The 25,672-nt window shown below is 27.2% G+C and overlaps 2 protein-coding genes across 4 annotated transcripts; one reads left to right on the forward strand and one right to left on the reverse strand.

Moving 5' to 3' along the window:
• Nucleotides 1-186: 186 nt before the first annotated feature.
• LOC136091446 (uncharacterized) lies at nt 187-22,072 on the reverse strand. 3 transcript variants are annotated; one of them, XM_065819041.1, is made up of 4 exons: nt 22,000-22,072; nt 1,345-3,107; nt 973-1,191; nt 187-739 (listed from the first exon to the last, which is right to left on the reverse strand). In XM_065819041.1, the coding sequence occupies exons 1-4, from the start codon at nt 22,009-22,011 to the stop codon at nt 271-273; spliced, it is 2,463 nt and encodes an 820-aa protein (XP_065675113.1). In that variant the 5' UTR covers nt 22,012-22,072; the 3' UTR covers nt 187-270. The 3 variants fall into 3 exon arrangements, 2 of the variants coding, with proteins under 2 accessions (XP_065675113.1, XP_065675114.1); XM_065819042.1 differs by having other exon boundaries at nt 378-434; nt 22,000-22,037; XR_010643986.1 differs by lacking the exons at nt 187-739; nt 973-1,191; nt 1,345-3,107 and adding exons at nt 17,546-17,736; nt 17,824-17,921 and having other exon boundaries at nt 22,000-22,048.
• A 2,233-nt stretch (nt 22,073-24,305) lies between these two features.
• LOC136092075 (uncharacterized) lies at nt 24,306-24,737 on the forward strand. Its single transcript, XM_065819794.1, has one exon. It carries the CDS (start codon nt 24,306-24,308, stop codon nt 24,735-24,737), a length of 432 nt encoding a protein of 143 aa, XP_065675866.1.
• The last annotated feature ends 935 nt before the right edge of the window (nt 24,738-25,672 follow it).

Below are 25,672 nucleotides of genomic sequence, written 5' to 3' on the forward strand. Positions count from 1 at the left end.
TTTATTAACCCTATTTTTCAATTATCAGGGCTGAATAGTGTTATTGGAAACCAGTGCCCCTCCAACCTGCTCTCTGGCCCATGTGAGGGATGTAACCCACTATCTGTAATTTGTTTTACAAAATTTTATATAATTGCTATAAAAACCATTTCTAGCCCAGCATTGTTGTTTATGTGAAAAGCATAGTTATCTTTTTTACAAAATTCTTGTATTCTCCCTTAATAATGGCAATACATAATCATGTAGTTGAAAACAATTATATATGATAATTCATTTCATCCTTTTTTTAATAAGATAAGAGTAAAATCCTCTAGTGTTTTTGAGCTCAGGGTCATGTAACGTGACAATAATGTCACTAATTGGATACCAATGGATATCTGTGATTGTTGGATACTTGAAATAATTGCCTGCTTTTTGTAAACAGCTAATACAAACTGTGTCACCTTTAAGATCAGTTATCTTTCCAGGAAAGAATTCACCAAAATAATTCACTAATACCCAATCATTAATATTGATATCAGTATTCATCGATTTTTGTGTATTAATGCAAGTATCTTCCAGCATGTGAAAAGAGTCAAATGTACTGCTCATTGATGTTACATAAGCTTTTAAACAGCACGATTGAGGTGAGAAATAATGGTATGAGCGAGTACCTTTGATGGCAGGAACATTCTCAAATCGTTTAGCAAGCACTTCATGTGTAATAGCAGCTGTTTCGGTTTCAGAAATGTAGATAAATCTGAAAAAGAGTTAACATAAATCATAATTTTATTTCCAAATATGTATTTAGTAAGGTCTTGTTTTAAGGAATCCTTTTCTATACTATTTGATTTTTTATAACTAAACATTCATACGTTATTTTTATTATTTTTGTTTAAATGCCTATTATGATATAGGATACTAGACATCAATTATTTGAAAAAATATCATAACCTAAATGTACATACACTTTGACAATAGCATGATATATACCTGATGTTTTTAATTTTTTCTTTAGCAACTAAGAACATGTCCCTCGGTGTCAAAATTTGATTGCCAATTGGCCTTTGAAGGGATAGGTTATGAATAACTCTTTTCACTGTACCACCTATTCCATCACATGCACTTTTTCCATGTGCAGTCCCAAAAAAATGCCAGTCTGCTTTTAGTCCATAGTCTTTTTCATGAAAACACAGGTTTTTCAAATTAAACCTAAAATACAATAAGAAAAAAACCTATTCAGTTAAAGATTATCAATTTTGTATCCAATTTCAAAAACATCATTTCAAGGGCTGAAAATAGTTTGTCTAGAATAGGTAATTGTTATCAAAATTTTTAAAAAATATTGTGATATGAAAATTTAACCTATTTTTATACTGGCTGCTTGCACCATCAGTGAAATAATTGATCTTCTGAACTTGTGGATATTCCTCTTTCAGAATTGGTATGATTTTGGAAACATAACTGAAAACTGCCTCAGTATTGTGAATTAGATTGTCAGATATAACACAATAACATTTGCTTTCTGGTGATTGGTTTCCATTTAAAGATTGCACATATATGACAAATGGATGGAGAGTTGCTTGATTTTTGGAAAAATAGGATGACTGAACTTCATCTTGTATAATAAATGAAAAATTTTTAGCAAAATCCATTTGCATAATACATTCATTTGGCTTCATGTTTTCTTTGAGCTGGTTTAAAAAGAATGTCTGTGATTTGCTGACATAATGATGTTTTGTGAGGTTATATAACTTGTCTGTTAACTCTTCTAGAAACTCATCAGGACTTCTAACTATAGTTTCCAAGGAGCATCTATCAGTCTTCAACCATTGCTTATAAGTTATTTCATTTGCTGAATCCCCTAACAGTTCATTTAACTTTTTTTCAATTCTCTTTTTTCCAGGACACTTCTCACACTCATGAAACATACATGGTTTATTTTCTATTGAACATACAGCTAAGGCCATCAGATCTTTTGACTTTATTTCATTTTTTAATGATTTAACCATAAGATTTGGATTTTGATGGTCAATACAAACACAGACTGTGTGCGTGCCAGATTTTCCTGCAACAATACAATGTTGTGGCCTTAAAAGAGCAAATGATGTCAGTCCCACCTTTACTACACCATTAGATTTTGATTCTTCTAACCATTTCTGGTAAAGTTCTGAAAGATTGCATAGTATGAGTCGTTTCTGAATGTGCTGTCTACCATCAACTGTCTTTATGCTAATGTAATCCTTTGCTCCTGGCAATAACCTGATGTTACTATCATCCTCATAAAAGTTGACAATTTGATTTACAACTTCAGTAGTCAATTTTTTAGGATTTCTTATGTCTGTTGATCTCTCACCAAGGATTCCTTTAACATCCCGCAAAGCTCTAGCTTGCTTCACCATATATTGTGTTGCTTTAAATTCATTTATTGTTTCCTGAATAGTCCAATGGACTGGAGCTAAAGTGAGCAATTTTATTTTTTGTGAAATATTGATCTCATTACGAAACTTTTGTTTAAGCTGTTCTACAATAAAATCTAAAGAGGAACTTTTGAGCATACTAATTTGAAGCTCATCTCGTTCAGATGCATTCAATGATTCATTTAGCAACTTAACTTTCTTTTTTATTTTATTGTCTATTTGTAGCATACTCATGCTGGATGATCTTTTAATAGGAGACACACCAAATTTAACAAGACAAGGATTTATAGTATCAATTTGTGTGACAGAGTTATCAGGTGATATGTAATCTGGATCATGTCTCTTGTCAACTTCTTCAACATTCTTGATTTTTCTTACACAACCAAAACATATTTTTTTCCCAGGAATTAAATTAGAGTCCAGTTGATTATGCTCCAGAGTGACAGTTGTCAGGTTTCCTTTAACAATCTTTGAATGAATTGAGAACGGGTCACAACATGATTTATGGTATGTTGAATAGTAATTAATAAATTGTAACCTATGGTGAGTGCAAATTGTATGCAAATGAATATTTCTTATTCCAGTTCTTAAGGTCAGCAGGTATTTATCTTCATTTACTATTTCTGAAATTTCAGACTGACTGCAGTATGTATTTTTATGACAATCTAACTTTAGTTCAATACCAATAGAACAAGTATTCATGTTTATCTAATAAATTTAATTAAGATGAAATATTATTGAACCTTCTAATGTATAATTTTCTATGAAGTTATATAGGAGAAGTAAGTTCAATAATGATTTGATTACATATATATATATATATATATATATATATATATATATATATATATATATATATATATATATATATATATATATATATATATATGTATATATATATATATATATACATATATATATATATACATATACATATACATATATATATATATATATATATATATATATATATATATATATATATATATATATATATATATATATATGTATGTATGTATGTATGCATGTATGTATATATGCATGTATGCATGTATGTATGTATGTATGTATGTATGTATGTATGTATGTATGTATGTATGTATGTATGTATGTATGTATGTATGTATGTATGTATGTATGTATGTGTGTATGTATGTATGTATGTATGTATGTATGTATGTATGTATGTATGTATGTATGTATGTATGTATGTATGTATGTATGTATGTATGTATGTATGTATGTATGTATGTATGTATGTATGTATGTATGTATGTATGTATGTATGTATGTATGTATGTATGTATGTATGTATGTATGTATGTATGTATGTATGTATGTATGTATGTATGTATGTATGTATGTATGTATGTATGTATGTATGTATGTATGTATGTATGTATGTATGTATGTATGTATGTATGTATGTATGTATGTATGTATGTATGTATGTATGTATGTATGTATGTATGTATGTATGTATGTATGTATGTATGTATGTATGTATTTATGTATTTATGTATGTATGTATTTATGTATACATACATACATACATACATACATACATACATACATACATACATACATACATACATACATACATACATACATACATACATACATACATACATACATACATACATACATACATACATACATACATACATACATACATACATACATACATACATACATACATAAGATCCAACAATTAAAAACACATACAAATAATGTAATGAAAAAAATGGAAACAAACTGCAATAGCAAAGTTTATTGAACAGAAAAATATCAAGGTAAGTTATTTTGAGTTATAAATGCTAATATATTTACATTTGCAAAAGGGTATATTATATAAAATCATTGCATTTTTAGATAAATAGTTAAAATTAACTAATAAAATAGAAACTCATACTTTGTTAAAAAACTTATTTAATTAAAACATTAAATCAATATTGTAATGGCTTGATTAGTCTTGTTATACTTCATATTGCCAGTAATGTATGAACCCACTGTCCTACTATTGCCTTGAATTATTAGCAATTCAATCAACTATAAAAAAATCATCATAAAAAAGATTAAATCGCAATTTTATGATTAACTTAATTTTTTTTTGAGTGTCACCTTTTAAAAATAATGCAGGCTCTATATAGTTATTACCCCTTTAGTTGTGCTCCTATCCGGTATAAAGTCCAGATCAGGGAGAAAGTAACCAACCATATCTCTTTTTTTTTAAGAAATGACTTATGATAGGCTACATCCCTCACATGGGCCAGAAAGCAGGTTGGAGGGGCACTGGTTTCCAATAACACTATTCAGCCCTGATAATTGAAAAATAGGGTTAATAAAAAATGCTGCCATTTTTGTTGTGAACATGACAAGTTTGTGATGTTTACATTTTTATATAGTTAGATCTAATGGCCTTATTTGCTGTTAATATCAGATCAATACAAAGTGTTAGAAAAATTTACGAGCCATCCCCAAATGGCTGAAAATGGGACTTTTTAGTAAAGTGGACTATATATTTTTAGATAAAACTGATTTCTAAAATGTAACAAGCTGCTTATATTTTGCCAATTTGTTGTAGACCATTGTAGCTAATTAGAAAACTAACATGTAAGGACTTGTTGATGATTAGAAAAATACTACGGTTAACTTCATTTTGCCTTTATTTAGCATTTTTCAGAATTATTCCAAAGTTTAGGAGGCTGTAGTTTTTTTCTAACATGATACAAGCTAATGAAAACCACAAATTTTAAGACAGAAATATCTAGAAAATAGTTCTAGAAAAAATGAGCCACTTGCTGAAAGTTAGAAAAAAGTTATAAGGCCTTAAAGTTGTCTATTTTTACCATTCGAGGAACTGAGGGGGGCTACCTGAGAGTGTTTGTAAGGCTATAATTTCTAAACCGTTGCACTTGGAACTCTGAAATTGCACATTTAACCTATTTACATCATTTAGATAATGATATGTAAAAATCAGGAAAATCAGAGATGGTACCCCACAAAGTTTTCTTGAAATTGGTTGAAATATAATGATCTGACCCTCCTACGTTTTTTCATAACTGAAATTTTTTTTTGGTTATGTTGAACTAACACTGAAAACAAAATATTAGTAGACAACAAGAAAATATTTCTTTATTGAAATATATGTAAACATTTATAACAACTAATCAAATTTCCTTTCTTTTTCGCCACCTTTTCGAAATGGAGCGTATTTTAAGAAGTCAGATAAAATGCCATTAATTAAAGTTTCAGTCGCTTCATCGTATTCAATAGAAGAAGCTGTTAATAAAAATAAAAAAGCTTTATATATCTTATAAAGGTATATCTTTCATAACACCATGTAGTCTGGTAAACTTCTGTTAGTATAACAAGAAAAAAATAATCAGTCCTGATCTGAATAACAAGTTAAGACCAGGAATAGCATCTGGTTGTAAAAATTGCCTAACTTTGCTCATAATGTATTATAATCATAATAATGAAAATGCAATTGTAGACATTTAACATTAATTACCCTTAAACCATTGAAATTATACTACCAAATAAGAAGCCATTGTTCTAATATATACAGTTATAAGTTTTAATAAGTTTTGACATAAAGCTGTAGACATAAAATTAAAAAAAGTTCTGAAACTAAATGATATAACTTTTTAATAAAATACTTATTAAAACTCACTCAGGAGTGAGTTTGTCATCTGGACTGATGATTGTGTTTTTTTTCTCATCTTATATCTTGTCCACTTCAACAAATGTAACTACCAACAAAATAAAACTTATTTGGCTTATAAATTCACTATTATAATCAGGCTTTGTCACTGTGTTTTGGGATTTCTTATATCAGTAAGAAAATATAACACTCTCTTTTGAAACTCTATAATTTAAAATAGTTTCACAAAAAAACTTTTGGTGAATTTTTTTACAAACCTAATAAAATTAAACAAAAATTCACTAAAAAATAATTAATAACATACTGCCTTCAGCCATCGAGAACTTATCAACGTTATCTAATTTTGGTACTTCGTATCCTTTTTTCTTATCCTCACTGAAAGATAAGAGGACTTTGCTTCAGGCTCCAAAATCAGTTACTGTTGAAAGCAAGTGTGATGGTCAATACTGTTATTTTGGTCTTGAGACTGGTGTATAAAAAGCTGTTTCTGCAGATAGCATAAGGCTTCTGCTATCAGTATAGCTAACAGCTTGTTTACTTATTCACGTAAACAGCAGTGCTCTACTGCCGTTTCGCTAGTTTATGATTAAAAGAGGCATTGTTTTTTTCAATTTCTTCTGAGAAAAACACAGTGTCATTGTCACTTTGAGACAAATAATCATAAAGAAATTCTTCACTTTCATAGTCGTTTTCCAAAATTTTGTCTTCTTCAACTTAACTGATATTTTATGTATATTTTGAATTGTCATTATTTTTTTCGACTTTATCTTCTTCTCTACTAGAAGATTTTTCTGCCAGAGCTAGAACATTAGAGTGGCATTTTTGCCAGTTTCTTAAATAAGCTATTAATTTCTTTTGTCGTAAGAACAAAAAGAAATTTAATACTAAATAAAACGTTTTTGGAACTTCAAAATTCAAAATTTCACACATAAACACCCTCTATTTTGCACATTATGCCGGCTGGGTAATATGTTTTTGTTCACCATTATATAACCACTCACCACACTGGCTTCATCATAGCCTTGCCCCACACATTTTTTAAATCAATATTTTTGTCGATAAATAATGTTGTCATTTGGTTGACTAAATCTACTGCACCATGTTTGATGGCTGCATAAAAGCCTCGAAACACTTCTTTTACTTCTATATCAATTGACTGTCCATATTCCGATCTGGTTATTACTGCATACCTTACAACAATGCTTAGCTGATCTATCTTCGATATGTCCTGTGTCGTATCCATTTTGATGGCAAAAACGGTGACTCTCTAATTTGTTCTAGTAGATGGGTTTCGAGTTTGGTTCCCAAGCTCTCAATCATTTCATTTTAAATTGCTGCACTCAGATATCTTGTAGATCCTAAAAATATATAAAAACACAATTTCAAAAAGTCCTGATTTTAAACAGTTAATAATTATAAACAAAATAAAACGATAAAAAAACTTAGAAATTATTATTACCTTTAGGCATATCCAAAACTTGTCACAAAATGTGATCATATCGGGCGACAAGCTCTACAAAGGACAGGAAATTTCCTGACTGAAGACTTTTTGATGTTCTCTCAAAGCCAAAGAACTCTTTGCTAGGGTAAGTATGATATCGAATAAACTTTGAAGAACCATTTTCCAAAATGATGATTCTTTGCGAATTTCATTTTCAAGTTCCTTTTCGATAGTATAAGTATCGTTTTTTTTCCAAAATTTTTACACAGCACATGCTTCCAAATGGCCACTTGAACAACTGTGTTGTTTAATTCTTTCTGATAAATGCTTCCAATCTCGAATTCCCGTACACCAAACATTGTTCCTTTGTGAAGATAAATAACCAGCAGGGTTGACATTAGGCAGCGTCTAGCATTTTGGGATAAAACAACCAAAAACAATTACCTGGCCCATGTTTAGAACACGATACGTAGCACAATTTTGAAAAACACCTATTCTTCTGGTTGATGTCTGTTGGAAAAGGTCCCATATCAAGAATTTGACGTCTTTTGTAATCACTTAATAATGTTTAAGTTTTGTTATCACTTAAATAGTGCGTGAAGTTTCCCAAGTCATAAGAAGATTTTTCGTACACATTTTCAAAACATGTAGAGGTCTGAGGTTCCTCCAAACCCTCCGCTCTTGTGTGTGTCATGCAAACATCATCCACGTACACATGATCAGCGGCAGAGGTTTCTTTAACTGCAAAAATTGTAGAGTCTTCTTTAGTAGGCTTCTCAACGAACACTGCAGTTACCACATTATTTGAGTCACTATTAATAGAAATATTTTGGCCAGATGTACTTGCAGAAGACAGACTAAAAAACTTGTCAATTTTGGGCAATTTTTGCTTTCTTGGAGTTGTTTGCGTTTAAATGCTATATACTGAGTTTCTTCTTTTTATCCATAATTTTACTTTTCTAATTTATTTAAACAATACAATGTTAGATAATCTAATAGTGTATTGTTTATACGATATATAATATAATAATATAATATAATTAGTGCTGGGCAACGATTAAAATTTTTAATCGCGACTATACGCACGGTGGTTTACTAGCATCAAGAGTGTGTGCTGTTTTAAGTAATACTTCAAAATTGAAGCATTACGATGATAAGAAAATTCAGCTTTGCAGTTGTTACAAATAGCTTTATTTCTATCAACTCCACCGTCTGGAAATACTTTAAAATAAAAATCCCCATTTAAGAGTTATGTACCTTTTCCCATTTTTTATGTTTACTCAAGATATTTTTTGCTTCAAATTAATCTACATTAAAAAAAAAAAACTTTCACTTGAATCAAATAAACAAATAAAAAAATACATGTCTTTACACTGTTTTTTGACTAAAGTTGCAAACAATTTACTAAAATTATTCGCTTGATTGTTAAAAAAATAACTACGTGCAAGTTTAGAACGTTTTTGAATGTTTTTGACTGAATAAGAATGTTTTTATCATAAAAACATACTTATTCAGTCAAAAACATTCAAAAACGTTCTAAAAATTTTATGAATGTTTTCACTTTTAATAATACAAGAAATATACAACTATACTAACTTTTCCGATTATGTTTAGTATAATTATGCACATATTTATTTAGAAAGCTTATTTTGTCCATAGTTATTGATTTTTTTATTTATATAAATGAAATTTTTATAAATAAACTTGACATAAATATATGAAATAACATATCTTGTGACAATTTAATAATCACATAAACTAAAATAATTTTAAATATTTTAAACAAATTTGTTTTAGAATTGACGCGCTGCAGCTCTCAAAAGCTCACAACAAATGCTTTTATTGGTTAAAATGCATAGTTAGACCAACCCCAAGCAGCCAGTAGCTTACTGATTAACATCCCACCCTCTGCTGTGACCCAGCCTGGATCACCCAGGGTTTTGTGTGTGTATTCAGAAGCAATGAGAAACGGACTTTCAAAATAATAATAACAAGAAATTAAAAGTGCGTTAACGCGCTATAAAATAATTGTCGGCTTGAATTTATTAATATTATTAATATATTCTTTGACGACGTCAAAAGTAAAATTAAAGGAAAGAGAAACACACAAATACGCTACAAGTATCGTTGGGGAATGACGCACATATCACTATCCGTCAAAATAACACCACTGCCAACCTACAGAAAGAATTTAAGGGAATTCCCTTGGCATAACTTTTGAATTTCTCTCAAATGAGTTGTCTTGATTAAAGTGGGGTTGCAAGTTGAAACCTGTCATATTTATTTTGAAAATAGGAGAAATTTCCAAAAGTTTAGTTCGATTGAGATTTCTGGCAAAAATTTGAGGGCCCCTAAGCTTGAGGGCCACGGGGCACTGCATCACTAGCCCCTTGGTTGCTACGCTGCTGACAGTATATTTTCGTTATTAATTAAAAAAATCTGTTTCTTAAACTCAACAAAAGTGTAGTTTTTTTTCGTTCGATAGCAAATCCTTAACATTACAATAATAATAAGTCTATAAGATATGAAGATTAGAAACGACAAACCCCAAAAACATAATTTAGTAGTAAATTTCCATGAAATTCCCCACAATAAAGGATCTTCAACAAGTCATAGAATTTTTATTTCCAAATCCATAACATTATATTTATACTTATTATTTTAACCATAGGTGTTTAGCTTTATATATTGTTGTGAAAATGAAGGAATATGCTCAAACATTACAGGATGCTGCTGCAATTCGGTATGTTGCAAAATTACAGTTTGTTTTGGGGTAGACCCGTATATTTGAAACTTAATTAATTGAACACAAATCATAAATCACTTCTTTCTGTGGAGGACTTTCGTAAAGTGAACACATATGCTAAGCAAATATTATATGCCTACAAACAGTTTATTTATGGATAAGTCTAAATATATGTATTGTTGAAGCATGCAAGAAAATTAATAAGTAATGTTAATATTACAGAAATTTGTTTTAACCTTATTATGTTCCCTACAAACTAAACTAAAAAAAAAAAGAATAAAAAAGTTACTGCCTAAAATGACTTAAAAGTCCTGCTACATATATATATATATATATATATATATATATATATATATATATATATATATATATATATATATATATATATATATATATATATATATATATATATACATACATATATATCATTTATTATTAAGGTGAAACACTTTTAGAATAAAAAGATACTTTTATTTGGTTGGAGGATTTGGTTGTTTCCTTTTTTGCCTATTAACTGCTGCAATCCACTTGCAGCGCCTCTTAGATAATAACTCTAGCATTTAACTGTCTTAATGCTTAATATTAGCGGGGAAGCTATGGAAAGACATCTTGTCATGGTGTGCTCTACTTGAGCAACCGTTGACAAAACAAGTTCTTGGCATAGTTTTGCTGAAAAGGATAAAGTAACTTATAGTTTCTATGAAAAAAAAAACAATATTTTTACACACGCTTTAAAACAATCATTTTTAAATGTATTATAAAAATAAACAAAAGCAACTTTCTATAATTAAAAAATCTCTTAACTCAAACTATTATTTCCCCGTGGCCTACTTAAATTTTATGGCCTACTTAAAGTATACGGCCTTATATTCCGCATATTTGCCGAAAATATAGAAGGCCATTAAAAAAGAATTTCTGCGCTATAGAAAGCAAAGCAAATAAACAAACAAAATGCGTTTGTTCTTAAAAATACTTTCTATTCAACAACAACAAAATTCCATTTCAAGAATTTTTTTTAATTTCTTACAATTTTCTAGAAAAAAAAAAGAAATATCGCCCATTAAAAACTTGTTAATTTTATTTATGTTTAATCTTACTTTTTTCGTTGCCTTTTTTTAAAACTATTTTTAAACCTATATTGTCCATAATATTTCCATCAGTAATTATTTTTCTTTTATTATTGAAGAATATATTACTGATTGTTTTGTTTATGAGATTTATCCCAAATTTTTGGTGATCGGAACAAAGGACATTTTCTTTGAATAAAAATGTTTTTAAAATAAACTGAGCAGTTGTTCTTAATGGCAAATCGGTGTTGTTCCTTACATCAAAAGTAAAGTCTCAAATTGCAAAAGCATCACAGCTATAATTACCCAGATTGGTAGATGGTATAGTCAATCCTCCCCTTGATAAAATGTCAATATATTATTTATCTGGAGAATCATATCCATCTACTCCACTCATTAGTTCATTACAGCATTTACCAAACCTTTTTGAAATTTTCTTTGCGATATAACCTGCAATACAAAAGGCAACTTCTCTGCTATCTTCTGACAAAGACAAATTATTTAAGGAAGTGCACTGAATTTTTTCTAAAACATTGTTTAAAATAATTTTTGATCGTTATTGTTTTTGAAATCACATTGCAGATGTCAATGTCTTCTTTAACTAAACTTTTAAATTTGATAATTCGCTCCCAACACAAACATCTTTTAAGCTCACCAAAAACCTGCCACCACTCATCTGTTTGTACTGTCCAAACCTTCTCTTTATTGGATCACTTTGAAATCTTGCAGTCAATACAAATTTATAACCATCGTTTAAGAGATCTTTAATTAAAGAAGCATGACAATTAAGTGTTTGTTTAAATGCTGAACTAGTTTGAGTAGACATAACAAATTTCTCACAGTTCAAGATTTTTTGTTTTTCCCAATTATCAATCCATAATGCCATTGCTTATAAAAATTCTGATTTTCTATCATGCAAGATAGCAGCATTTCCTAAATAGTTATTGGAGCAAAACTTGTTTTTACTATTAGCAATAATCTACCATTTATTAAACAATCGTAAAAAGCTAACAGCATCCTCATGTAAAAGAAAGTATGATTTCGAATCAGCTATTGTACTTTCAGTAAACAAGACAAGAGCTACTTGAACGTTTTGTTTATATTTTTCTGGGTGTAGCATTTTATTTGTTAGTTTTGAAAAGTAAATTGTAAACTATTTATTGTGGGATTATTTTATAGAAAATCTAAACCATTTAATATTGATGATTTAATTTTTGATTTTTTAAACAAATACAGACAACTTTAGTTAGATGGGATCAAATTAAAACGGATACAATGCTTGTGAAAGATGTACAGTAAAGGAGCTTTTAGTATACCATGAGGGTAAAAAAGTAACGAAACTAAGAAATGAAACTAACTACCAAAATTAGATAACTTTAATAAGTTCCCGATGGCTGAAGCCAGTATGTTATTATTTATTTTTTAGTGAATATTTATTTAAATTTATTAAGTTTGTAAAAATATTTAACAAAAGTTGTTTTTTGAAACTATTTTAATTTATAGAGTTTCAAAAGAGAGTCTTATATTTACTTACTGATATAAGAATTTGATGAAGTGGACAAAATATTAGATGACGAAAAAAACACAATCATTGTGGGTGAGTTTTAGTAAGTATTAAATAGTTGTACCTTTAGTTTCAGAACTTTTTTAATTTTATGTCTGCAGCTTTATATCAAAACTAATAACAACTTATAACTGTATATATTGGAACAATTGCTTCTTATTTGGTAGTATAATTTCAATTGTATAAGGGCAATTAATGTTAAATGTCCACAGTTTTATTTTCATTAATATGATTATATTACCTTATGAGCGAGGTTAGGCAAAGTTTACAATCATTCCTGGTGTTAACTTGTTATTCAGATCAGAACTGATTTTTTTCTTGTTATGCTACCAGAAGATTACCAGACCAGGTTTACCAGCTCCTCCTACGATGAAATTGAGAGTTTTATATCAAAGCTTTCCTTCTCTAAGATATGTCTTAAGCTTTTTTAAAAAAAATTCCTGTTCTAATATAGGACCAATTTAATATCATGACCAGAACAATATAAAAACAAATAACATTTTTGTATTGTTTTATAGCGGAATTAAAGTTATTAATAAATTTTAGCAGAACAAAAAAATTGGTTTTAATTTAATTTAATGTTTATCAGTCACTTAAAAATATATGATTATTTGTATAAAGTTAATTAAAATTTCAAACAATAATATTAGGTTTACATGTTTTTTGTTTTGTTTTAGTTGAATCAATTACAGTTAATTGGTGTACTTATCTTTAAAAGACAGAATTCACAAAATAATGCTGAGGTAATCATAATAATTTTTAATTATTTATGAAATTTAAGGATTAATTTATTTAAAAAAAATTTGATTGATAAGGAGTTCAATTTAAATATTTGAAAAAAAGAGTTAGCATTAGTTCTCACATAATTAATATTAGTTTTCTTATCTATTAAAATTTAGAATATTTTCCAACAATTTTATGGCCTCTATAAATATGAAGGAAAAAGGTGGAAAAATATTCTTTAAGGAGCACAAATTTATATGGTATTGTGAAAGGTATACCTTTAAGAAAATGTAAAACTTTTCATTTTCTTAAAGGTAAAAATTTTCATTTACAGCTTCTTTTATTAATACGATGTAGCGACTGAAACAATAATTGAGGCATTTTGTCTGACTTCTTAAAAAACGCTCCATTTTGAAAAGGTGGCAGAAAAGAAAAGAACTTAGATTGATTGTTATAAATATTTACATATATTTCAATAAAAAAACATTTTCTTGTTGTCTACGAATATTTTGTTTTCAGTGTAAATTCAACATTACAAAAAAAAAATTAATTATGAAAAAAACCTAGGATTGAGTTGATGTTTTAAGTAAAAATAAGAAAAGCCGAAAAAGTAACTGATATAATATTTTTAATTTTTAATAAAAACAAAACTACTAATAATGTGATATTAAAAATTTGTTTTAATATTAATGTTTATTAGATTAAGATGATTTAAAAAATAAGTTACAAGTCATTTTTTGGTCTTTAAAATTGTTTTAATGATAATTTATTATTTATTGAGATGTTTTCTTTTTTAATTTTTGTTCCTTTAATATTATCAATCGAACTTAGATATTGTTGTGTGATATTTTATAATAAACTTTATATCATATTTTTTATTAATTATGAATATTATCTATTTTTGTTTAACATTCCGTATTACTCCTATGTAGTTAATTACGATTTAGCAACCTGAAATTCTTTCATTGTTTTCCTTTGATGCCTTGAGTTATTTGAACATAATATGTTTAGAACTCAGCAGAATGATAGAATAATAAATATATTAATAAAAATGAATTTAAAATATTATAAATTTATAAAATAAAGAAAATCTTATCTTTGCTAAAAATGTCTACTAATATTATTGTTTAGCAAGTGTCATGGTTATAGAATGTTAAGATTTAGCTAGTTTAACTAGGCCTGTTAGTACACTTACTTTTTCAAAATCAAATATGTGGAAAGAAGCTGTTTGGAATGAAGATCTACAAGGAGATAAATGTGTAATTCCACCTAATTGGATTAGTGATAAAACTGTTTTTTGGCCTCCAGGTACCAAAGCGATGGCTGCACTTAAGTGGCGAAAAGAATTGACTTAAATTTCCTCAAATAAAAACTAAATTCTCTTCAGTTACTAAATGTATGTATTAAAATTATTATTTCTTAAATAATGTGGTAGGAAGAGTTATTTTGTTGATACAAAATATATAACTATTCATATAACTATTTCAATTCCACAGAAAGCAAACAGAATTGTGAAAAATTTGAATTCACAATTACAAAAAAAAAATGATAATGAGAATGTCGATTTACGAATAAGAAAACATAAACAAAGAGAATTTCCTGATTATTTCCCAAGTAGGTATTACTTTCATGTGCTTGGATTATATAAATTTCAATTTTTATACCTAAAAATAAAAATGTTTTTATAGTTTATACTATGAATTAGTAATTATATTTTACAGGTTCAGTTATCAAAGATTTAGATAAAGTATCAATGCACCTGACCTCCAGTTGTTCATTGATCAAATCTATAGATAAATATATATATATTTCCTTTTTTTTTTAATTTTGCATCCAGGTTTCCACTTGTGTGATTTTTTCCACAATATAATATATCTCCACAAACATAATATTAGAATTACTTCATGTTTTTTACAGACAAATCAATTACAATTAGTTGGTGGAACGTCAATAAAAGATAGAATACACAAATAGATGCTGAGGTAATCAAGAACAGTATTAGTCTATTACCTCATTTATAATCAAGGTTAACCACAGCTCCTCTAAAATCCTCTAAAGTCCTCTTTTTTCAAAAACCATGTCTAAAATCCTCTATTATCCTCTAAAATTTGATTAAAGCTCCTCCTTAACTCCTCTTTTTTATTTCTTGATGGAAATATAATGTTCGAAATACCCATTCTTGGTCTGCGACACTGGTTAACGCCTGAAAGTGCAAGGGGTTGTAAAAAATTGCTTTAGCAAATGCATGCTATTTAACATAAAAAATGACATTATTGACCCCTGTCCAAGCCCCACAAGTGTAAAAAATTGGGCGTTAAACCTAAATAAAAACGAAAAAAAATCCTCTAAATTAGATGCAAAATCTCCTCACAAATCCTATTTTTCTTATGAAAATTTTTTGTGGTTACCCCGATAATTGTATTTCAATGTTAGAAAAGCCTAATATTTTGATTATTAATTTACTCTGAAAAAAGGTTGTTTCATTTAAATTAGATATTTGAAAAAATTGTTAATAATCATCTAATAGCAAGGCCGTCCCGAGCGGGGAGTGTAGAGGTGTCAGCCTCCCCAAAGCTGTCATAAACATTTGACTTGGCACATTTAGCAAGTTTTAAACTATGGTTGGCAAATTGCAAATGTTGAGAGACCTTTTTTTTTTTTCTTTTTTTTTTTTTGTGTGATTCTAGCTGGAAAAAAATACATACATTACCAACCCCCCTCCTCCCTCCCTCCATGAGAGATCACTTCGGGACGATCCTGTCTAACAGTTACATTATCCTTTAAAAATTCAGAATATTTTCGTAAAATTTTATGGCCTCTATGGATATAAAGGCCAAAGGTGGAAAAATATATTTAAGAACACTAATTTATATGGCGTTGTAAAAGGTATACCTTTATAAGTTGTAACACTTTTCCATTCATTATATTTTTGCAAATCTTCCCTTTTTGATTTTTTAAATATATATTTTTTTATTTACAACTTCTTCTATTGTATTCAATGGAGGAAAAGAAACCTCGGTTAATGGAATATTGTTTGACATTCTAAAATTCGCTCCATTTCAAAAAAGAAATGGAAAAGAGAAGAAATTTGTATAGATTTTATTCAATTATATGTAAATATATACAATATTTAATATATTTACATATAATTGAATAAAATATATTTTTCAATAAAACAAGTTTTATCTCTTTCATTAATCGTACTATTTTAACTGAACTAAACTGAAAAAGTTATAAATAGTCTAAGTATAGACTTTGAGTAAATTTAGTATACATAATATACCTTGATAATGTAATAGAGATGTACAACAACACTATTGGACATGTATAGTACGTTTTGATTGTGATCACAGTTTTTATCAACGGTTTTTGTGATTACAAATCGTTTTTTAACAGTCGGTTTAACGTTAAAAAAACTGTTTCCGCTAAGACCCACCTTAACACACTAGTTACCTTATTCTTAGAGACAGACTTATTTTTTGAAAATATATTCAATATAACAAAATGATAATGTGAAATATAATAAAATGAACACGTGCCCTATCTCCCGCCATCCCAGCCGACGTCGGCCCTGTATTAGGTGGTAAAATTTATATACAATACATTAAACAGGAAATGAATTTAATTAAGGTAGTGCTAAAAGCAAGATCTATCTTTTTCTTTTTTTTTTTTAATTTTGTGTAATGCAATAAATATTTTAGGTGATAATATATAATGTGAATTTTTTTTAGATTTAATTGTAAATTTAACAAAAGTATCTTCTTTTTTTTTTATCAAAAAATGTGTAATTCAAAGACAAATATTTGGATTATTTACTAATTTAGAAGCCATTATGATAGGTTATAAAAATATAAAATGATCCTATCAATGTGTTATCTTCAATTTATAAAATTTTTAGTTTGATAGCATGAATACTTTTTACGCAATACTTGTTTTACATAATTCTATTTTTGTGTGTGTTTTTATGCTAATTCAACATTTTAAAATTACTTTTTTTTGAAATTGTTTCTTTTTACAATTACATAAAGACTTTTGTTAAATAATAAAGACTTTAGTTTTTTTCCATGAATCCACCATTTTGTATCACAATGAATCCGCCATTTTGAATTACCATGAATCCACCATTTTGCTGCAAAATCAAGATAATTATCCATTTACATTTTTATTAGTTTTATTAGATTTTATTAGTTCAGTATAAAAAAGTAAAGTTACATACCTTGAAAAAAAATCAGTTATTTGCCTGGAAGTTCCTGAGTGTGGTTTTAAAGTCATCTTTTCAATTCAAGTACATTTGTGTGAACGGAATTCTTAGGGCTAAATGTTACAACTTTTTTTTTAAAACATACATTTTATTTCTTTTATCTATTTTCAAAAATTCAGGAAAGCGATCTGACTCGTCTAACTACTGTCCCATTAGACTTCATCTTATCGTTAGCAAGGTTTTTGAATTTTTGATTAATAAACACTTAATCTCTCATCTTGAATCTAATAACTTACTTTTTGATCATCAATATTTTTGTCGATCTTCTCGTTCAACTTTGTTCAATTTTGTTAGTTTCTTGGTTTGTTTACAATTCTTTATACTGCCTTCAAGTTCAACTTGATTAAAACTTTGTTTTATTTTGTTAGTTTTGTTACGTTTTATTTAAAACAAAGATTCAAAAAAAGATCCGAATGCAAGAGTTATCACTCCAAAAACCATAAAAAGTTCACAAGTTCTTACTTCAACTAGTTAAGAACTAGAACTAAGTAAGAAGTTCAACACAATTAGTTAGTTGAACTTCTTACTAAGTTCAACTAACTAATTGTGTGACTGAACCAGACCCAGTGGACACAAATACGTTTTGCAAACGTTTAGTAAACATTTAATGGTCGCTTGAACAACAATTTTTAAGTAAAATGTTCAAAAAACGTTCAAAAAACGTTTTAATAGCAGTTTTTTTATCATTTGATGTAAAATTTTACGGGTACTTTGAAAATCGTTTTTTAAAGCCGTTTTCTAAGCTAACGTTTTATAAAAAACGTTTTCTAAGGTAAAAACGACGCACTGCGCATGTGCAACTTTAATTAATTATGGAATATTTTCATAGTCATAATAACAGATTGTATTTCATCACTATGGTACAGATGGTACAGATTGTATTATGACTTTGCTATTTTCAATTTCTCTACGAACTTATACGACTGTAAAGAATCTTTTTATATAAATATATATATATATATATATATATATATATATATATATATATATATATATATATATATATATATATATATATATATATATATATATATATATATATATATATATATATGTATGTATTTATATAAATTAGTAAAAATACTTATCTAATTTTTATTTGTATTCAACAGCATCTTTCACCACCATGCTGTTGGAGACAAATAAAAATTAGAATAGTGTTTTCATTAAATTATTATTGTTATTAAAGAACATTGAGCACTCTATTTGTAGAATACACTAACATAATTTATATATATATATATATATATATATATATATATATATATATATATATATATATATATATATATATATATATATATATATATATATATATATATATATATATATATATATTTATATATATATATATATATATATATATATATATATATATATATATATATATATATATATATATATATATATATATATATATATATATATATATATATATATATATATACTCATCAGAAATGATATGTTTCTGATGTGTCTTTATTGATGAAACAGTGTAAAATAAAAAAAAATTTTGTCAAGTGATTTTTTACTAATTTATAATTGCTCTGTTCTTTTAAGAACATTGAGCACTCTATTTTGTAGAATACATTTTAAAGTTGTTTAAATTAAACTACCATTCTCAATTATGAGTAACAAAGATGCAAGTATAGTTTCAATGAAATGAGCATGACCTAAAACAAAGTAAGTTTAGGTTAGAATCATTTCATGTATAAATCTTTTAACAAATGTATAAAGCTATTTCTATCTAGATTATTTCTACTCCAGCTAGAAATTGCTCTACGTTATTTTTACAACTAGAACTTCTAGTAGAAATAACTTTGTATACATAATATTAAGCAATGATTTTTTTTTAGCTTAACTGGAAGATTTTATTCAGTAGTAACAATCATTGATTATAATAAAAATTAAGAAAGCGATTGTACGTTAACTAAAAAAACACAAAAACATTAATTTTATAATGGAAATCATAAATATTGACAAACCTAAATCTTGACTAAAGAACTAAGGAGATAAAGCGATTCAGAGCCTTCAAGTTCTAAAATCATGCTCATATATGCAGGCTTTTTAATAATTTTTCAAAATGGTGTTTTATTTAATACTTTTAACTAAATACTTCAATGTAAGTCTATATAAAAGATTGGAGTGTGCAATCTTTTATTTTTTAATACCAGCTTTAGAAGGATAAATGCAATATACCACAGTTGTTTGCACATTAAAGAAGCAAGTCCTGATATTACTGTCCAAAAAATGTCCTAATGTTAGTTCATCTTTTAATTTAAATTTTAGTTTAAAAATGTGTATGTATTTTTAACAAGTTAATAAATAATACACAAAACATTTTTTCAACAAGTTAAAAAAGACTTACAGAGAAGCATCGCTACGGTTTATTGTTATGATGAACTGGCATCAAGCTTTGAACCTATTAGTGGAACGCGTGAGTTTATAATTTTTGTCTTTTCATTTTTCAAAAGATGTTATGGTATTTAATTCAATTTTCAGTTTTCCTTAACAGTTTTTCATTATTATTTTACTCTGTTCTAATTTTTTTATATATATATAATAGGTTTTCAATGTTTTTTTGGAACTACCATGCCTAAAGTCTGAAATCAAAAACTCTTTATCTGCAGTGGATATCCTGGGGAAAAAGACTGCGTTTGAAGATTCATTATTTTTTTATGATAAAATAAATGGTATAACAACGTTTAATGAAAGTGAAATAATTTTAAATAATAAAGTTTAGTTGGTTATTATATTCTTGCTTACATTTATGTATAAAAATTTTCTAAATAAAGTCACATGCGATCAAACTAAATATATTCTATGATTTTTTGAGGTCTTTTTCAGCTTCTGCTAAAAATATTTTGGATAAAATTATATCAAAATGCATTATAGTATTGTTTAAGAAAGCTGGAACTTATGGAAATAAATCATTTTAAAATAACTTAATTGCGTAGAGTAATTGTAAGTAATTTTTAAATAAATGGTGTGTGCGTGTCATTTATGTTGTTCCTTTTATAAGAAGTGTGAAATTATACATTTCTTTTTTTTTATTATTTTTTACATTTTGTCGCATATTTTTACATGCAATGGATGAAAGATTTATATGGTATTTTTCTTCTAAGAAACATCAGTGTCACATACAGCAAAATACGATTTGGTCAATAAGTTGATAGGCGATCTATAAAGAGAGCTTTAATAGAATAACATAAAAATTATTTTATGATGTTTTTGTATGCTTAAATTTTAAATAAACTCAAAAATTTCAGTTATTTATCCGGATTTAGGCTGTTAGACCTAAGTTTTCATTTGTAAAAAGTTTTTTTTTTCTGTATAACATAAGTTATTTACTTGAAAAACTTAAACGTAAAAAAAAGTTTTTAGGAACAACGTTATAAACGATGAAACGTTTCATTTAGACTTAATAAAAACCAATAAAAAACGTTTTTAAAAAAATGTCCGGTCACCGTTTCATATGAAAGTTTAAAAAACCAATAAAAAATGTTTTTACGGGACAATTAAAGAACGTTTGCAAAACGTTCTTGTGCCCACTGGGGAGTTGGCAAAAATCTGGGTTTTTGAGAAAAAGATCAACCCTACTGGGTTTTTGAGTAGTTATTTGGGTTTTTGCTATAGTTTGGTACAAATCTTTATTTACAAAGTTTGTAATTTAATTTATAGCTATTTTTTATTTTTTCACCGGTATATTGTCTTCTACAAAAACTTAATTAATAATTAGATTGCATTTTAAAATTTTAATTATATATAAAATGTAAGTAGACTATACATTTTTCAATAAGCCAAAGTTTCATTCAAGGGTATGAAACAAGGCTAGTCAGTGGATTTAGGTAATTTGTAATTACTATAAAAAGAGCAAAATTTGCACAGTTTAAAGACGCCTTCCCAAGTAATTTAATCTTTGATTGTATTGTGCTGCATTAAAGTCACTCTTGTCTTAAAAATAATGGGCTCGTCAATAACTAGCAAATGCAGTCCGATTCCTATCAAGAGGTTTTTAAGCTTATTATTTTGCATTCTACATTAATAATAAGTTCATCAATTACTGTGTAAATAATAAATGCATAATATAAATATTATATTTTATAATCACAATATAAAATATTAACTTACTGATGAATTCATACTTTTTTGTTCTATTTCGAGACAATCTGTGTTGTGACTTATCTAGTAAAAATTTTATATTAAGTTAAAATTATAATATCATTTTAACCAATCAAATTTAAAAACAAGTTTTTTAACCAATCAAGTTAACTAAAATAAATTTTATTAAATTAAAGCGAATGAAAATCTTGGCATTTTGATTCGTTGTTTTTACAACTCTTTTTGTTTCAACTTCACATTATAATGGAGTATAAACTTTAAGTAACGCATATCTAAAAGTAAAATTTTAAAGAGTTTTTTTTTGTTATTTTCTTTATTAACGGTTTGTAAAATTTAAGCAAATAATTTTTTTAGTAGTTATTTTAAAAGAAACTAAAATATTACTTATTGTAAAATACCATAGTTTTTATATAAATATATATTGAAGAAATAATGATTACTTTGAACTAATCATTTTTTTATTTCCGCCTTTTATTTAAAAAAAAAAAAGTTAAAACAAATGGCTTTTTGTTTTAACTTTGTTTTTAAGCACTTTTGCTCTTCATTTGCGAGTTTTTCAATTAAGTAAAATTAAATTAAAGTAAAACCCTTTGAAATTGAAACTATTTTAATTCGTCTAAACTAAAATTGCGTGTTCTTGATGTTAGTAAATTTTTTTATGGAATATTAAGTTTATATATGTTTTGTATCAAAACTTAAACTATAATTGTTTCATACACTTCATATGATTTTTATTAAAATTATTAAAACTTTCTATATTAGGATCATCGTAAAATAAAATTAATAATGTAAAATTTAATAACTTTTCCCATGGTGCAATGTGTCACAAAAGTAATGTAAGCTGAGCAAAATATTTTACGGTTAACAAACTTTTCATGAATTTTACACATTTAAAAAACTCAATGAATAAGTTACCCCGAAGTGCTAACTTATTCATTAAGTTTTTTACTAAGATGATTTTACTAAACTTGGGGTAGCATGCCAGAAGCAAACTTGAGTGAAGTTCGACCTAAACTTTGAAGTCTGACTTAGTCAATTTTGACTTCAAAAAAATGCTTGAGCAAATGCGGAAATGAAACTTGAAAGTTTCAAGATCGTACTTGAGAAAGTCAAACCTGAAAAACTTAAAAGGCGTTAAATTGAAGGGGAACTGGAAAAAAAAACTTTGCAACCAATAGTGGCAAAGATGGGAAAGGAGCCCTTTTTAAATAAAGCTAATTAACAGTATATTTTTAAATAATGTATATAAGTTTTATACTTTTAAATATTAACTTACAAAAATTAAAACGTGAACAAAAATAAAATTTTTACTTTTGTATTTTCTTTTTATCAAAACTTGATCATTTAACTAAAAACACTGTATTTAATTGAACATGTTCAAGTTACCTTCTATTTAGTCAAAAACACTAACTACGACGTAACAGTTGCTTAACATTCAAATGACATAAATGCTATGCGGTTATCAGCAAAGCATAAATGTCAAACACAAGTCTGTTATTATTCATTTTTCTTGTTGAAATTGTTGTTAAAAAGAAAAACTTTACTCAAACATTTACGCATGACTGCACTAAATACGTTAATAGCTGGTAGAAAATTAATAAAGAATTATGACAACACTTTTCAATACCAGGAAGAATATGATATATATATATAGGGGTAGAGAACAAAATCAGTAGTAAAAAAAATGCTTAAAACGAGTTCGATTTCATCTAACTTTTTATTCTTTAGTTATATTTAAAAAACCTAAAAACTTCTGTTAAAACAAGTTTTGAGTAGAAAATATTTGAACTGAGGGAAGTGTTTTTTTTTTTGTCATCTAATATCTTGTCCTCTTCATCAAATTCAGCTACTGACAAAATAAACCTTATTTAGCTTATAAATTCACTATTGGAAACAGGCTTGGTCACTGTGTTTTGGCATTTCTTATATCAGTCAGTAAATATAACACTCTCTTTTGAAACTCTATAAATTAAAATAGTTTCACAAAGCAACTTTTATTGAATATTTTTACAAACTTAATAAATATTTTTTTTGTCATAATAATATCAAAATATCTTATCTAACTGAAATTATCTGTATTCATTTAAAAAATCAAAAATTAAATCACCAATATTAGGTGGTTTAGATTTTCCATAATATAACCAGTTAAAACAAATGAATATTAAATATAGAAAACGTGAAAAGACTCCAAAATACACTATAGAACAACAAATAAAGGCAAAAAAAAGAAGCAGGAAACTAGTTAACCACTCTATAACACAAAATCGCTTCTAGTCATCGATGACGAAAAATACTTTTGTGTTGCAAGGGACAACATGCCTGGAAATTCTGGATACTACACAAACAACAAAAAGACATGCCCAGAAAGTGTTCGTTTTATAGGAAAAGAGAAATTTCCAAAAAAATTATTAATGTGGATAGCCATATCTGACCGTGGTATGTCCGAGCCATTGTTTCGTACTTCCAAGGCTGTAGCGATCAATTCATCAATCTATATTAATGAATGTTTAGAAAAACGACTTCTTCCATTTATTCACAAGTATCATGGAGACTTTAACTATTTATTTTGGCCAGATTTAGCAAGTTCTTATTATTCTAAAGGTTCTCTAAATTGGATGGACCAATATGTCTATTATATTGATAAAGAATCCAATCCCCCAAATGTGCCTCAAGCACAACCAATTGAAAATTTTTGGGGACATTTGGCACAGAAGGTTTACGAGGGAGATTTGCAAGCTTCAACATAGCAAGTTTTGATTGATCGCATCAAACTAAAACTACAAGAAATTGATTTAAACTTTTTACAGTCGCATATGAAAGGCGTCAGAGCAAAATTGAGATCAACTGCAGATGGTGGTGTTTTTTCATATAAAAAATAATATATTTTTATTAAAAGATAAATGCTTTATTTAAAAAAAAATATAATTGTAGTTTGTTTTTTTATTTATAAATAAGTTATTGACGTTTTTATTTTGTCCGATAACTTCCGCATCACCCGTTATTAGCTTTTTTTTGCAGCGATGCGAGGAAAAAGAGGTTTAAGGAATTGGAGTTACAGTTAAACAATCCGTGAACTAAGAACTAAATCTTGTCAACGCAAGATCAAATCAGCTTCAGATTCTGAGTCAGCATTATAAGATATGCAAGTATTTGTGAAACATATGTCAGAAAGCGATATAGTAAAGTGAAGAGATAAACTTCGATACAGTTTAATTTTAAGTCTAGAAAAATCAAAGATATATCAAAATCTCATTATTTTTATGTTGAGAATAGTAACATTGTTCCAATGCCATTTTCACCTTTACTTTAAAATTTATCACAAACTTTTATGAAATGCGATTTTAATTATATTGCTTGTTTCGTCACTGAACTGATCGTTTTATTTCTGTAAAATAATTAATTATGAAAACTTAGTTGTTTCTAGCTTTTTGAAGGATTTTCTGATTTGAATTGAATAAATTACAACAAAAATAAGCCTGAAACGAAATTTCAGAGAAATTTGCAATCAAAAATTAGCTAGTGAAAAAACACTTTTTTTCCACATTCCATCACTGAACTTTTATTTTAATATTTACATTGTTTCAGCATTGAGATGTAAAAGTTGTATTTAACTTGCATTATAGCATTTTAGTTCAGGATTTTTTTAGAGAGCAGCAATTTTTGAGTTATAAAAAGATAAAGT

The sequence above is a fragment of the Hydra vulgaris genome, chromosome 15 (assembly GCF_038396675.1).
Source record: "Hydra vulgaris chromosome 15, alternate assembly HydraT2T_AEP".
NCBI lineage: Eukaryota > Metazoa > Cnidaria > Hydrozoa > Anthoathecata > Hydridae > Hydra > Hydra vulgaris.

What these genes read in the sequence shown, in the direction of transcription:
- LOC136091446 (XM_065819041.1), bottom strand. An exon ending in AGCAGCCAGTATAAAAATAG is followed by an intron (nt 1,192 to 1,344) that starts GTTAAATTTTCA and finishes ATTGTATTTTAG; the next exon opens with GTTTAATTTGAAAAACCTGT. An exon ending in GAAAAAATTAAAAACATCAG is followed by an intron (nt 740 to 972) that starts GTATATATCATG and finishes ACTCTTTTTCAG; the next exon opens with ATTTATCTACATTTCTGAAA.
- LOC136092075 (XM_065819794.1), top strand. Translation starts at nt 24,306, where the DNA reads ATGCCTGGAAATTCTGGATACTACACAAACAACAAAAAGACATGCCCA.